Source organism: Saxophila tyrrhenica (assembly GCF_035928015.1).
Source record: "Saxophila tyrrhenica strain CCFEE 5935 chromosome Unknown scaffold_25, whole genome shotgun sequence".
Taxonomy (NCBI): domain Eukaryota; kingdom Fungi; phylum Ascomycota; class Dothideomycetes; order Mycosphaerellales; family Extremaceae; genus Saxophila; species Saxophila tyrrhenica.
In genome coordinates, this window is record NW_027041757.1 from 143139 (window position 1) to 158475 (window position 15337).

General features: G+C 55.7%; 4 protein-coding genes across 4 annotated transcripts; 1 reads left to right on the forward strand and 3 right to left on the reverse strand.

Annotated features, from left to right (window-relative positions):
• Nucleotides 1-3013: 3013 nt before the first annotated feature.
• On the forward strand, nt 3014-5247 carry BNI4 (bud neck involved protein; the record flags this gene model as incomplete). The annotated part of the gene is made up of 2 exons (XM_064807884.1): nt 3014-5146; nt 5200-5247. 2 exons carry the CDS (start codon nt 3014-3016, stop codon nt 5245-5247), a joined length of 2181 nt encoding a protein of 726 aa, XP_064653962.1.
• A 2115-nt stretch (nt 5248-7362) lies between these two features.
• On the reverse strand, nt 7363-8617 carry LTR77_010668 (uncharacterized protein; the record flags this gene model as incomplete). Its single annotated transcript, XM_064807885.1, has 2 exons — nt 7363-7466; nt 7519-8617. 2 exons carry the CDS (start codon nt 8615-8617, stop codon nt 7363-7365), a joined length of 1203 nt encoding a protein of 400 aa, XP_064653963.1.
• A 2864-nt stretch (nt 8618-11481) lies between these two features.
• On the reverse strand, nt 11482-13348 carry LTR77_010669 (uncharacterized protein; the record flags this gene model as incomplete). Its single annotated transcript, XM_064807886.1, has 3 exons — nt 11482-12938; nt 12992-13195; nt 13243-13348. The coding sequence occupies 3 exons, from the start codon at nt 13346-13348 to the stop codon at nt 11482-11484; spliced, it is 1767 nt and encodes a 588-aa protein (XP_064653964.1).
• A 279-nt stretch (nt 13349-13627) lies between these two features.
• LTR77_010670 (uncharacterized protein) lies at nt 13628-15255 on the reverse strand (the record flags this gene model as incomplete). Its single annotated transcript, XM_064807887.1, has 2 exons — nt 13628-13818; nt 14244-15255. 2 exons carry the CDS (start codon nt 15253-15255, stop codon nt 13628-13630), a joined length of 1203 nt encoding a protein of 400 aa, XP_064653965.1.
• Nucleotides 15256-15337: the final 82 nt, after the last annotated feature.

Genomic DNA, 15337 nt, shown 5'->3' on the forward strand with positions numbered 1-15337 from the left:
ATACCTACTAGATTGACATGACCTCCGCACTCCAGCGCATCGAACACGAATACTTCGTCCACTCTTACAGCAGAAGAGCAGTTTCCAGAACGAAGTGAAGTCGATGGGGTTCTTGGTAGTTCGACCTGCTCGCCCCATCGGACCTGCACTCCAGCAGACAAGCAGCGCGCAGCACCACGAGATCTCGGAACATCTAAATTACTTTGCATGGCACGATGGGGCTCAGGGAACTTAGCCTGTAGTCATCACGCCGTGCATGCTGCCGATGTCCCCAGCCTCCCGCAACGCCAGGCTTATCCACAGTCCTGCCGTGACGATGTATCCACTGCGAATTGTCCGCAGGGCAGGATGTACCCCGCTCATGAGGCGCAGTCCAAGGGAAAGAAAACCTTGGAAGGCGTCTCTGCAGCCTGCAAGTCCTACATCATGCGATGCAACGCAGTCATTCGTGCATGAGCATGATGAGCCTGAGATAGTCGGAACCTTGCCGCTAGATTCTGCACGAATCGGACGACGCCTCAGCGTTTGGAGGTAGGGATGGGGAAGAGGGAGAGATGGTGGGGAGGGGCAGCAAACGCCACCGAGAACTTGCCTTGCCTTGCTTCTCGGCTGGACTGTGTATTGCCATTGAAGATGCCGCTGCCGCTTGCCTACCTACCAAATGCTTGTGTTTTTTCGCCACCGCGATGGCGATATGACCTGCCGCTTTGGAGCTGGAGCTTGGGGATGCTGCTGTTGTGTCCGGGGCGGCTGGAGCGCGTGGGGTCTGCGGAGAGTTGAATCGGTTGTCGGTGAGGGGAACGTGAATGAATTTTTCCTTTGACGAGGAGGCGAGCTAGTGCAGGGAAGGTGTAGATGGAGTAGATTGAGGTGCATGAAGAGCTTGATGAAGTCGGAACTTACATAGCTTGCGGGTGTCGGTCTGGGCTGGATCTTCCACAGTGCGGAGCGGGATGTGAGTGATGCGCTGCTGCACGGCAGGTCAGCTCGCGGGGCTGAGATGGAGCCGGATGGTTTGTGCTCGTGCCGATGGAGATTGTGAACAGGTGGCGAACAAATGTGAAGATATAGATTGCCCGGAGACGGCCAAGTTAATAAGCTTGCGAAGGACACCAAGGCGTTTCGAGGATAGAGGGAGGGAGTTGGTCTGCAGGCGTGCAGGGTCGGCGTGCTGCACGACGTAGATCTTTTGATTGTGATGACCGGCATATCCTGACCAAGACTGCAGCGTTGAGCGTGGGGAGAGCTCCCTTATCCACTGAGCAGGATGAAGGCTGTGGGATAATCTTGATGCTGTAGCGGAAGAGATACGAGACGACAACTGCGTAGAATAGTACATGTGTTGCTGCAAAGACTTGGAAAGCAACAGGAGATGCTTGAATGATTCGCTGACAGAACATCGAGCATCGCAAGCCACCCGAAGGTCGTCGGTTTCGTCGCGCCGAACGCGCAAGCCAGAAAAGCACCAGGTCGACGCTTGCGGTCTCAAGCGGGTCGGGAGGCGCTTGACTCTGGTGCTGCCATTCGCCGGCCGAGGGGTGTGCTGGATCATGCAAGTGCTATTTTCGAAGGGGTTCGCAGCTCGAGCGTGAGACAAGGGAAACGAACGACGACAACGAGGAGACGGTGAGCGGAGATGGAAGTGCACAGGGTGAGACGGTGTTCGGATGTCAGCAGTGATCACAATCTCCACGCGAGGAAGATGAAGAGGATGAGGTCAGGTTCTGTACGCCGAACGGAGGTTTATGATTTGGGGCTGGCTGCAGATGTGAAACGTGTAGGCCGGATAGGATGGGAAAGTTTATTGCTTCCGGATGGCGTCAGCTGTGCAGAATGAGATGGTGTTGAAGATATATGAGCAGCATGTCCCCTCTACTGGTGTTGAGAACATTGCAGGAGGGAGACGGGCAGATCTGTATAGTAGAGGCAGTTGCTGGAGAAGGGCAGATAGATGAACGGGCGATCTGGCTCTCGTATTTGTTGCAGTTGCAGCTTGGCGCAGCATCCGCATCCTACGCATTGATAGGATGATGCTGTCGCTGCCTCGTATGCTGGATACCATCTCTCGCAACAGCTGAATACCGGTAGCAGCACTCGGCCAGCGCTATGAGACAGCATTGTGTTGCAGGAGAAAGGGTGAAGATTCACGAGGTGGAAGGGGTGGTGGTGTTCCGCAGGGGCCAGCAAGTAGATCATCCTTCGGGGCCTAACCAGATTGTGCTGTAGCCGTCTTCTCCCTCGTTGGCCCGATTTCTGAGCGTCGTGTGAAGTCGTCTTCCATCCGACTGCTGTGCTCTTCCGCCTCGAGCAGCAGCAACTACCAGTACCTTCTTGCTCGTATGCTTTCTTCTGCTTGTAGCTGATAGTTGGCGTTCGGGGCATCTGTTCTACCTTCCAGTGAGACGCGCATTTCTGGCTGGCATTCCTTCACGCTTCCGCACGCCTGCCGAAGCCCCTACAATCTGCAGAACGCTTCACCACTTCCACCTCCACCTCCACCGATACTCCTCTCTCTCCATCACGACCGTCCACGACTGACGACTGCTCCGACACGACACGCCCATCCGGACCGACTCTAGGCTGTACCTGCCCGGAGTCCATGTCGGCGTAAAGCCCACTGCAGCCGCTGCGGCTGGGACGCACTTGACTTGCTCACTACTCCCTAGAATTTTCAAGAGGTACGTACATCACGACCGACAGCTGCATTGCATTGCCCCTTCACCCAGCAGAGGAGATTCGGTGGTGGTCCATCACATACTCGCTGCCATGTGCATCAGCAGACCTTGATCTGCCCGCATCAGCGTGATAGGGGGCCGAGACGGCGAGGCCATTGCCATCACTCGCCCTTCACCATCGTTTACTCCACCATCTCTGCCGCCGTCATCACCATCGCTGAGAGTGGTATACGATACTGACTGCACCTCGAATCAGATAGCATACCTTAATCAACACCGCCAAGACCCTCTCCCTTCTCCTCCCACCGCCACACGCCTTCGATAAACGCCAGACCCAGATGGCTGAGGTACTGCCACCTCCTATGCAAACCTCGAATACCATCAGTCTGCTGCATTCTCGCCCCTCCTCCGCCGACGCGTTCCAAGGGGCATCACAACAGTACGCTCAGCCTCATCGGCCAGGGCAAGCGCCAAGGAGCATGTATCATGGGCAGAACAACACGTCGTACAGAGGAGCTTCGGCGCCGATACAGCCATACGCCTTTCAATCTACGCCGACGCTGCGGCAGGATATGAGGACAACATCGGCACCCACGACCTCACACGGGCCGATTGGCAGCCATCGAGCAACGGCTTCTACCTCGACCTCATCCTCGGACGCTTCCTCATCACAGCCATCTGCGAAGGATGATTCCGTGATGGGCGGAAGACCGACGTCGTTCATCAACCTATCGTCGAGCATCCCCGACCTATCGCTGGGCTTTGACCAGCCCGTGAAGGCATCTCCAGACCGGTATAGGCGACCCGGGCAGAAACGCAACGATTCCTCTGCTTCCGGTGTTCGAGCCGTCTCGCCACAACTGGGCACTTCCGCTGCAGCGCCGATTACCAACATCACCGAGCAGCCAGAGCCCGTGCAGCGACAGACAAGCGTTGATGACATGGCGCTGTCAAAGTCAGGCCAAAGCGAGTTGGCCAAGTCGAGATACCGACGGCGAAGCCTGAACCAACTGGAGACTCAGAATCTCGCTACGCCTCCTGCTCAAGCTGGACCGGGTGCGCAGCGGCCTTCTTCCGGCCATGGACCGAGTGCAACTTCGACACCAACGACCATTCGGCCTGTACCAACGCAGACAGCAAGCGGCGACAATGTCTCCAATGCTGGGAAGACGGAGTCGGCAAAAGCTGCGGCCGCCGGCGCTCAGCAGAAGCTCAATGTGCCTCCCAGAGGATCCTCCGAGGCCAGCAAGCGTCTTGCCGCTCCGTCACCTCTATCTCGGCAGGCAAGTGATGCAGAGGGCCAGCAACCTTCGGTGACCGCTTCACCAACCAAGCCAAGGACATATGCCGCTGTCGCGCAATCTGCTGTCCAAACACCATCGCCAGCTGCAGCACAGCTCGCTGCGGTATCCGACAAGGACCTGAACAAGGGTATGAAGTCTCGCTTGCGGCGAGCCTTCTCCTTTGGCAGCGCACAGGAGCTTAGAAGAGCTGCTGGCGAGAACAACCAAGCACAGAACAACCAGGCCCAGCAGATGCAACAGCAACACCGGCAGCAGATCGATGATGAGATGGACGCAGAGCAGTTGGAGATTGCACGACGACAAGAAGCGGCCGGGATTGGTGCGGGCATCTACTCGGGACAGGGTGGCTTCAGTGGATCTACGGACAACCTGTCTATCTCCTCGACGGCCTCGTCGGCGTCAATGATGCTCCGAAAGATGGGTCGCGGAGCGAAGAAGAGCGCGCGAAGTGTTAAAGGCCTCTTCCGGCCGAAGTCCGTGATTGGAGTGCCGGCTGCCGATGGACCACTGGAGACGACTGTTGGACCCACTGTGGCTCAGGTGTCTATGGTCACTGTCGAGGCGGAGCGGCTGAATGTGAACGTCAACGCACACGCAGCCGAACAGTCAGATGGCGCTACTGGTTTCCCAAAGCTGGAGAGGAACTCCATGGATGTCGCCAGTGCAGCTGCCACCGCAGAAAAGCAGCGAGGCTCTGCCGATGGGTCAGACACGAGACGCAGCATTGTTGGCAGCGACAAGGATCGTGCAGAAGTCCTTGCGGCTGTGAAGAAAGGCATTCTCAAACGTTCTGGGACGAGCTCGCCAAATGGTTCACCAGTTGTGAAGCCGAACGAGGCGGGCCTGACGCCAGTCCCACATATCACCGAGAGCCCGAACTCCAGCTTGCCCAGCACACCCCGCGAGGCACCGCAGGGTCAACAAGGCCGCAGCGTATCGACGCCGACCGTGAACGGCGACTACTTCGCTACACGCGTGACTGTCACCAAGAGTATGCCGAACACTCCTAACGGGAGCGCACGCAACATCTCTTTCAGCCCTCGGATCCAGTTCCACGATGTCTGGTCCAGCTCCGAGTACGATCGACGAGGCGAGGTCGCTACTTGCAACCGCCTGACGCCGATGCTGGCGCAGCAGATCAAGGAGGAGCTCAACACTTTCAAGATGGTACGCCAACCATTCCACCTGCTGCTTGCAACAGATACTGACATGCCAAACAGGAAATGGAAGTCCACGAGATGAGCAAGCCCCACACCCACTTCTTCTAACGATACCACGCCCCGACCATCTACACCTCCATAGAGACACTCGACCAGGCGGCACACTTGTCTACGAAGAGAACATCCAAAAGCAAGCACACACACACATACGACACACCACTAGATGATCAGCATCAGATCCATCGATACCTCTTCCTTCGGCCTCTGGGGGTATGAAAGGGAGGCAGGCGTTCACAGGGCGCACATGAGAGATTTGGGATGGGTGGGGAGGAGAGGTGGGAAGCACTCTCCTTGAGTCTTGAATTACCGTTGCCTGGATTAGCGATTGCATTTTGTGTGTTGGGCTGTGTGTGTGCCCTTTTATATTGAAGAAGAGGAGAGAGAAGAGGAGTGCGCATTGGGCGCATCGGGGGTTGGGAATTGGGCATTGGCTGTAATGTCGCGCTTCTTGACTTATTGACTGCTTGTCTCTTCTCTTCTTTCATTTCCTCGCTCGCTCGCTTGGTTGGGTACGGGAGGGGATGAATGCAGAGGGACTAATGTGTTGGAGAGTTGAATGCGTCTTGCTCCCTGATTGATTTTTGGTAGGGTGTACACATCGATCACTGTTCTTTTGCACGTGCTGAAGGTCAATCATCGTGAGCACGTGAATTCTGTCCGTCTGCCTCTGACTCGGCAAGGATACGGAGGCATCAGTGTATTTGCCCTTTCAGTCCGTCGGAAACAACACTCATCATCAGCATCCTGCCCCATGCATTTGGCGTCCAAGTCGCGAGCCATCCCCAACGCCACCACAGGCCAACACAGCCACGCACGTGAAAGTAAGCCAAGCTTCCCCGGCCTCGGGTGATCGGCGTCGATGAGCTCATCATCGTCGTTCTCGTTCGCAGCATGAAGTACTACATCCATCGCTAGGAGGCGAAGCGCACAACCTCTCTCAGCCTCTCTCTTCACGTACTTAAGCACACCACCACCACCTCCAACACCTCCAAAAACACTCTCCAAACAACCAGCACAACAGGAAAAGAAGAAAGAATGGCAGCAATCTTCATAGTAGCCGGCCTCGCCATCGCGGAAAAAGTCGAGAAGAAGAAAGAAGCCAAGCGCCTCAAAAAGGAACGCGACGAAGTCCGATACAAGCAGTTACAAGTCGAGACGAATAAGCGGCTCGCGCGCCAGGATTCCGCGACGCTGGAGGTGACGGAGCCGTATACGGGGGATGAGGGCGAGGGGGAGGGGAGTGGGAGTGAGGGTGTTGGGGAGGGGGTGAAGCCGCCGAGTTATGAGGACGTGGTTGGGGCGCGGGAGGAGGAGAGGAGGAGGAGCGTGGGGAGTCAGAGGAGTGTTGGGGGGAGTCGAAGGGTGGGTTGATCAGTGAGGCGGTGTTGAAGAGAAGGGGGTGAGGGTTACGGGAATATGGATAATGGATGGAGATGATGCGATGGGGAGTCGCTCGACGCTGAAAGATGGGACATGTGTGACGATTTTACGGCCTTGATTGTATCATATTGTTCGATGTATAATGTTGATATCACCTTCAAGCGCTGCTTCATCAGTACGTCTGTCGTCTCAAGACAAGTCTACACGGGTGGTATGCTAAACGGAGATGGCTGCTGAAGATGGCTGACAGTATTCGGATTATCGGACATGGCTGAACACCCCATCATTACACAGCGTGCCACCACGCCACGTGGAGATAAATCGACAATTATGTACTTGTATTGTAGTAGCAAAGTAACATTCGTAAACGCGGCATAAAATCATTGCTCTAATGTCGAGCGGTCCATCCATCATACGGTCACGTCTTCGACCAGCGAAGAGCGTATCGATCGTGCGGCTGATACCGCTCGAACGCCTCAAGATAGTGAGACGTGGTTAGGATTACTCGTCATATTCGTACATGCCATGCGCGTGCACGGCTGGAAGTGCGGTTTCGTATGATACTGTGTCCGGATGCGCTGCTGCAGGTGAATCCTGCTTCGAGACGGGGTCTTCGGTGCGCTGCAGCAGAGCGGAGCATGCACGAAATCGAGCCTTGCATTCGATAGTGCATGCAAGTTTCGGAGCAGGTCCGATAGGTCGGGTGCTGGTAGGCGCACACGGCGCGTGGTGTTATGGATTGGGAAAACGCAGACGTTCTGGCTAGCAGGCGTTCTGCATCGGTCATCGTCTTCTCGTGGTGCTGCTTGCGGAGGGTAGATTGTAGGGTCCACCTTGGGCGTACAGGGGGTCCGTGGGCTCAAGCGAAATAAGGCAGCGGATAAGCACTGAAGAAGAGTGTCAGTCAACAGTGAATGAAATGCTGATGGTGACGCTTACAATCCATAATCTCATCCTCAGCAACGCCGAGTTGATAATCAACAAGCCCATGCTTTTCCACGCTGTCACAGAGTCGAGCAAGCTCATCACCAAGCCGCGTCAGGCTCGCCGCACTCATCAGCGACTGTGGTTCCCGAGGCTGATAACTCGTCTGAACCATCTCCTCGGTCATGTCGAACTGCCGCTGAAGCGCCACCAACCATGCGCGATTGAACTCCTCCCACAGTCTCAGCCTGTCGCCGTGGAGGTTCTCATCATCCCTGGTGAGGCCAAGCTGCTCGGCGTTTCCGATCAAGTAACTCGAAACATCCAGCAAATGGCCCCCAACGTCCCGCAATGCTCCGTCGCGAGCGAGAATGAATATCGTCCTGATCTGATCGTTGTAGCGGTCGAATCCCTGGTCGAGTGTTGGTTGCTGCTGTATTTGCTGGTATTGAGGTTGAGGTTGTTGTTGAACGTAATTCTGGTATTGAGCTCCGTGAGAAGGGTCTATCATCGCGGCACCGTAAGGCTGCGTGTTTGACGAACCTGGCTGAGGGTAGGTCTCCGGCTGCTCGTATTGTGATGGAAGATGATGAGAGGGCATCTGCGGTGCTGACGTATTTGGCTGCGACGGCTGTCCTGCAAGATAGTATTGGGCATTCTGTGGAACTCCGAACTGTGAGCCGAGTGTTTCGGAGGCCGTATTCGTACGCGATCGATATTGTGTGATTGGATCGTACGGCGACTGCGCGCCATGTGGCTGCGCCATGCCGTACATCGTGTGCGACCCATAATGTGGGTACGGTTGTGACTGCTGTCTCTGCGACTCAGGCGTTTGCATCTCCTGGCCGTACTGCAGAGCGGTGGGTTGCATTGCACTCGCCGCACCGTATTGCGCAACCGGCGCGTATCCATATGCTGTCTGCGCATCGCTACCTCCTCGGATGGCAGAAGGTGGTGTACTGGGAGATTCTTGCAAGTAGGCTGACTGTCGGAATCGCTCAGTACCGCCCGGTGCGGCGTATTGCCCGGACGTCGGAGCGAGGGCTGGTTGAGGTTGCTGCGCCGTGAAGGCTTGGGTCGCATACTGTCTCCGTGGTGGATCATGCTGTTCCATCACAGGACAGTAGGCCGACCAGGAGTCTAGAAGTTCGAGGTCGGCGTCGGTATTGGATCGCTGTGCCAGCGGCGATATAGGTGGAGTTGCATAGAACGCAGCCAGTTTGACGGCTGGTGATATCTGGACGATGACTGACTGGAGTTGGCGCGAACAATGTAGAGCGCCCAGTCCTCGTGGTTGAATGCGAGCGAGGGTGTCCGGCGATTGGAATCGACGTGTGAAAGTCGAGGAGGATGTCGTTTGGCTTCTGTAAAGGCAGTCCGATGTGGAGGAGTGGTGTGACGCGTGACAGGCTACCGGATGTAGGTCCAGGTGAGATGTATCGTACACTGCGCTGCGCTAATGGAAGGTGAGGTCCAGAAGGCCGCCAGAAGAACAGGTGAATGGACGCCGATATGATCAAACGAGTGACTTGGTCAGTTCCCAATCGCGGTCTGAACGAGTGAATGTGCTCTCGACAAGCGAAATGAAAGACGTAGTCGGATTAGAAAGGCGAGCAAAAAAGACAATGCTCCACTTGTTGGTGGGATGTTTTGGTCGGAGGTTGGTAAGGTGGATTAGCGCGGGGTCGCTGAGTCGCTGCCATCGGCAGCAGCAAGGAAAAGTGGCCGAGTAGAGGCCTTGGACACGCCCTTGCACGGCAGTGGAAATGCAAGGCGCTGGCCTTCTGGGGCAGGTATATGACGGGGTGACGACGGGTCCTGCTGGTGTAACCAAAGGGTGTATCCCGCAAAAGGATAAAGTGAGGCTTGAACGTTGTTGTTGCGTGAGGTTAATGAGAAGAGGCTGGATCCTGCCGCGGGCTTTGGTCGTGTCCTTGAAGGTAGGCAAAGGGAGTCGAGGGTTGTTGATGAGACAGTCCGATGGCCGTAGGGACCGAGGAGAGGCCCAAGGAAGGAATGACAGCCCAATAGTCCCCGTTTTATTGCTGAAGTCCAAGTGAGCATTGAGGTCGTGATTGGCCAGGCGGAATCGAAGCCAGCGAAAAGCAAGACAGAATGGCCTGCAGCGGGTCAGGAATTAGTTAACGCTAACAATCTCCACTGTCCGCAGTTGAGAGTTTGTTTGACGACAGTCTTGTTCTGCTCCCCAGCATTCGACGTGCTCTCATCGACCTCAGCCGTGTTGTGCGGGCAGCCTCGGATGTCAAGGTTGGATTGACTTTGCTCCAAGGGGCCATGTGGCGAAAGTCTGGCTAAGTTTGAGCATGAAACGGCCCGCGGTTGCGAGCACAGAGTTCTGTCCGTTGAATCTTCTAAGCTTCAATACAGCCACGACAGGTGGTGTGGAAGTGGCGTGCCGTGTCGCGGTGGAGCCCACTGCAGTCCCTGTCTGCGAACTGCTGTGTGGTCAAAGTAAGGATCCTCTTCCGCCCGTCGCATGGCATGCAAGGCAGGCTCTAGATCCCAAGATCCTTCGGTACCTGCATATCAGATGGCGCCCAAAGCACGAGTCCACTCCTGCGACTGGTTGCCCGTCGCCTCTGACCTGCAGCTGTGCAGCTAGCCAGGATCGCCTGATGGCCGATTTTCCGTCTACTTCACCCGCGCGTACCACAACACCGAGTCTTGAGAGGAGATGCTCGGCGGCCGACGCGGCTGCTGACAAGTCGCATCATCAGCAAGCAGCTGCGTTGCAACGGGACCTTTCATCTCGGGTGGTGACTTGAAACGCGAGACGGGCCTCGGACATTAGCAGCCTTCTCTTTCCCCCCGGCCACGACATCAGATACAGTACGAGTGTATTGTGCGTTCGAATGGCCAGAAGCAGTAGGCAGAGAGGTAGACAGCTCTCGCATTGCTGCCCGGCCTGACGTCTTGTCGTCAATGGTTGTTCCGAAAATGGGCGCAAGATCGACAGACGATCGTTGAGGTGAGGCGAGAGGCGGTGCTAGGATCATTCTGGGCAGGCATTCGAACCGAACATCTCCAGGACCACCGCAGCTCCTGCGACGCAAGGAAGGACGCTTCACAGGCGAGAATCGATGGAAGTCAGCCGCCACGTTACACGACATATGCGCAGGGCGTCAGAAGGCGAGGCTAAACGGACACACGGGTTGCGATTACCGGGTTAAAGGACGCCGCCGTTGGGTAGGGCTGATGTGTCAATGTCCGTGACTCGGGACGACGGCGAGACCGATTACGCGTCAGATCCTTCGTCTTATTACAACTCCAACAGCGCCGTGATGATTGAGACGCCGTGGGAAGGAAGGGTGTATTTTGGTCTCAGACTGGGCTCCATCATGCCCAAAACTCAGCGGCAAGGAACAATTGCTGCCCAAAGCATTGATGCCCATACCGCGACTCATCATGCCTGACCCTCCTCATCAGCCCTTCCAGAAGCCAGTTCTTCGTTTTTTCTTGCAAGGAAGACGCCTGCTCGTAATATCAGACAGCCGGAGTCAGAACTGCCGGTAGGCGTTGCCATCTTTGCGCCGTGGATCTTGTCGAATATGACACAACGTCGTTGCAGGGCCAAGCGGATGCGATCGTAGCTCGAATCACACTGAACACGCGAAGAAACCACGACGTGGCTAAGACTTCTCCCGGGATCTACGCCCAATCACCATCACTATGGAAGGCTACCTGGGACACCCTACATCAAACAACGCTTGTAAAAGAAGCACAACAGGACTGCACTGCCTGTTGGGTACGGATCAACTGAAGATGCAAAGAGATCATGAGAAAGCCGGAGGATCAGAATGGTACATGGGAAGTGCTGAAGACTGCCTTATGTACGAGGCAAGCTCCTGCATCCACGAGGGCGAGCTTAAGCATTAACATGACATTGTTTGACAATCTGAACATGCGCCGAGTATCAACACCTAAACACCTTGCTAAATCCAAACCCATCCCACCACCTCAGAAAGTATGCCCACGCTTCGGCGGCCTCCCGGTCTCCTTGACCGTCCATCGCCATTCATCATTGCTCACCATAATCTGCTCCGCAAACTTCTGATCCCTCTGCAAAAGCTTCAACTCATACGGCCCCAACTTATCCTCCAGCATCGTCCGCGTGCAACTCTGGTCCTCGCCCTCATATACCCAGCTAATTTTCCTCGACTCCACGGGACTCATGTCGATGTCCCAATTCGGCTCTCTGTGCGACACATGGCCATCTTCCAACCGCCAGCCGTGCAGCGGGCCACCTTTCCGCTGCGGTTGGTAAGGCTTCGGAGGCCGCCCGGTGAGCTTGCGCCAGGCGAGCACCAGCCAGGGCGTGATGCCCAGGCCGTTGGGGAAGACTTGGTTCCAGTCTGGCTCGATCCCGCGGCCGCCAAGATCGATGCGTGCGCGGACGGAGGAATGGACATGTTCTTGTGTGCTTTCGAGCAGGCGCTTGCCGTCTGGTTTACCAGTCTCCCAGAATGTGCCGTGGTAGCGAGCCGGTGCGCGGACCGTGGTGCCCGTCAAGGACATTGGAAAGTACACAGTATCGTAGACCTTGCCTTTGCTCCAGCCGCGATACGGGCCATGAGCTGGACTGGTGTCGGGATCTTCGGAGCCGACAGAGGTCCAGAGGTAGTCGTCGTCGAACTTGATCCAGTCTCGTGCGACGTATCCATGAGGATGCTTGCTTGTGTTGCCGGACAGCTGATCCATCATCCAAGCGAGGGTGATGTCTGCGATGCCCGTGTCCGAGTATGAGCCGCCGACGTTGGAATGAGATCCCGGGAACCAAACTTGCTTGAGGTTAGTTCGCGATCCGCTTCGCTTTTCCCACAGCGTTGGCGTGAACGGGAATCTTCGCTCATCCAACGCTAGCGCCTGGAAAGCGTTGTCGATGTGCTTGTCCAATCTAGTATCAAACCACCTGTAGCCCCGGAGAAATCCTGGTAAGAAGGGGACAAGTTGCTGCACCAGAGGATTGACGGGGACACCCAAAGCACCCACAGTATCCCATACTCCGATGCACCTTATCTGCACTTCCTGGGTGAGGTCCATAGCGAGCAGCACCTTGAGGTATTCGTCCAAGTAGTCGTCGATTCTGTGCTTGTCTCGGGCTAGTTCGACAGCCGGTCCGCATGCCTTGACATCCTTGTGCGTCCGGAAGTAGCTGTCGAAGAACAAGGGCGTGTAACTGCTGTCACCGGCATGCATCCAGTCCGAGAAGATCTCGTAGAAGTGCGACATTGCTGGCTTCTTCAACAAGCCGATGGCTCCCAGCAGTCCACCTATGCTTCTGGCGGTGTACGCTCCCCGTGAAAAGCCCACCAAGAAGATGGAATCTGGTGGCACGCCGGGCATGTCATGGTCTTTCTCACGGTAGTTGCTTGCGAGGAAAGAGTAGGCTTCCCGGATATTCTCCTCTAGTCCAACTGGGGCAGAACAGTCAGCATGCGCGTCGATACTGGCCTCTGTGTTTACGTACTTCCCGTGCCACCACCCAGGACATGGTTGGTGAGTCCAATACCGGTGCCTATGCCAGATTGATAGTACACTATCTGCGCGTGTTTCGAGTCATCCTCGGCGCTGATTGCTCTCGCAATCCGAGTGACATTCGATGGGGTCTGCATCCGGCCGGGCTGACCCCAGCTGCCTTTGACGTAGCCATTGTCGCTGTCCATCCATGTTCCTGCCGTCGATTAGCCCTGTACCGCACGAAATGTCCGATTAACTCACCATCGCAACAGACGATGAGCTTCTTTGGTCGCGTAAAGTTGTTGAAGTCTGATGCCGAACTATGGCGGTTATGGGGAGTCGGCGGAGCGAAGTCGCGGGAGGGCATGGTGGTCAACACAGTTGAAGATGAGGTGCAAGTGATTCGAGCGTTGCCTTGGTGTGGTATCTGACCGCTGCGGCTTGAGCCAAGTGTTTCCAAGACGAAAGCAATATACAAGCCAGATAGAGAACCGCGCGCGATCAAAGTGATTCAGCCGACATGAGGAGAAGTGGTAGCACCATACCTTACTTATACTTGAGTGTAGTCGAGGACATCTGACCCCAAACTTCGGAGACCAAAGGATCACGTTCAAGATCGTCTTCTTTAGCAGCCTTCTTTCTTAATTTAACGGGCCAATAGGGGATGAGGCGCATGTCCTAGAATCGGGCGCAGCCGTGGTTGTTCTGTTGGCTGAAAATCCGCGATGCCAGCTTGGGCAGGCGTTTGAACGATCAGACGAATGGGGGCCAGGATGAAAAGATATGCAGCCGCGTCGGCGGATGCGGTGGCTTGCGAGTCTGCTGATGGGATGCCATCTTGAAGTGTTGGTCAGGTCATTCACCGATTTCTTGGGTGATGGTGTGAGAAGGTGGTGAGAAGGAAGGCAGGAAGCCTCTTGGTAGGGCTGAAAGTTGAGCTGATCCGAGCTTGGACGAATCACGGGGTTAACATAGATCTCTGCTGACTGTCACATGCTGGATCGAAGATGGATAGAAGCTATGGTGTGGGAGCGAGTAAACGCTGATGAGCATGTATCTCGGCATTAGCTGTACAACGTTGACACCGGTGGAATCCAATTGTTTCTACCTCCCGTTGACGTTGGCAAGGGCTTAATAGACTGCAGCTGCCTTGATCGTAGATAATACACGTCTTGATGTCGCCTTGACTTATCAACCCATCAACTGCCCCAAATCTTCTGGCGGCCATCTCGTCTGCGCAAAACTCAAACACCGCTTAATACCCTGCACCATCTTCCTCGTAACCTCGTCTGCCAGAATATGTGCCTCCTTGCCTCCTCCCTTCTCACTCTCATGCAACTTCTCTCTTGCCGAACGCTCGTGGATACCCACCATCGTGACTCCAATCGGCCACGCCGCCTTCCCGATACTGAGCCGCAAGTACGCATCGTTCGCGTTTACGTACTGCTTCATCTGCGCTAGATGTACGATCTCGTGGATTGGCGGTAGTAGCGATGGTTTCACTGAGCTCGATTCGATCTGCCGGAATAGTGGTGTAAGGTTGGAGACGGCGAGTGTGTAATTTTGATAAGCTTGCTTGCCAGTGGCGGAAGTTTTGACTTCTGCAGGCCGCCGGGAGAGGGCGAGGGCCCATTCGGTGAGGAGCATGTTGAAGTAGGAGGCGATTTGGCGGAGCAGGAGGGCTTTGCCTGCTTCGTCTGTGGGAACTGTGTCTGGTACCCGCATGTCCTTTCCAGGCACCAACTCTATGGTGGTTGGAATGGGTCCATCACTGAGTTTGGGCGCGAGGGCAAGGGCCTGGAGTTTGCGGTAGCGGCGAAGTCGTTGTGCATGTGTCTCTCCGAAGAGGCGGCCGGGCTCATCGAGCTCGCGCAGTTTGGAAAGCAGCTCTTCTTCATCGATGTCCTCTTCACCCTCCTTCAGCGGTATCCCCTCTTTGTCCTCTTTCACCAGCGGGGGAAGACCTAATCGCTGCCTCCGTGCCGCTTCCTCAGCCTCCGCTTCATCCTCCGCCCGCTTCTTGCTCTCCTCTGCTAGCCGTCGCTTCTTCTGCTCCCGCTCTCGGTTCCTCTCCGCTTCCTCCTCGTCTCGTTTCCGTTTCTTCTCTACGCGCTCCACCCGTGCCTTCTCCGATTCCTCCTGCTCGCGGAGATAGTCTGCTTCACGCTGGGCCTCGACTTCACTCCGCTTGAGATATTTCTTTCCACCTTCATCTGCTTTGCTGGCAGGCTTGGAAGCAGAGATCTGCGACTTCATCAAGGAAGCGAAGTCCATTTTGGCGGAATTGTCCTTTGAGCTTGGGCTTGGAGGGATACGGCGAAGACAAGGAAGTGGAGTGTTCTGACACAGCAGTATT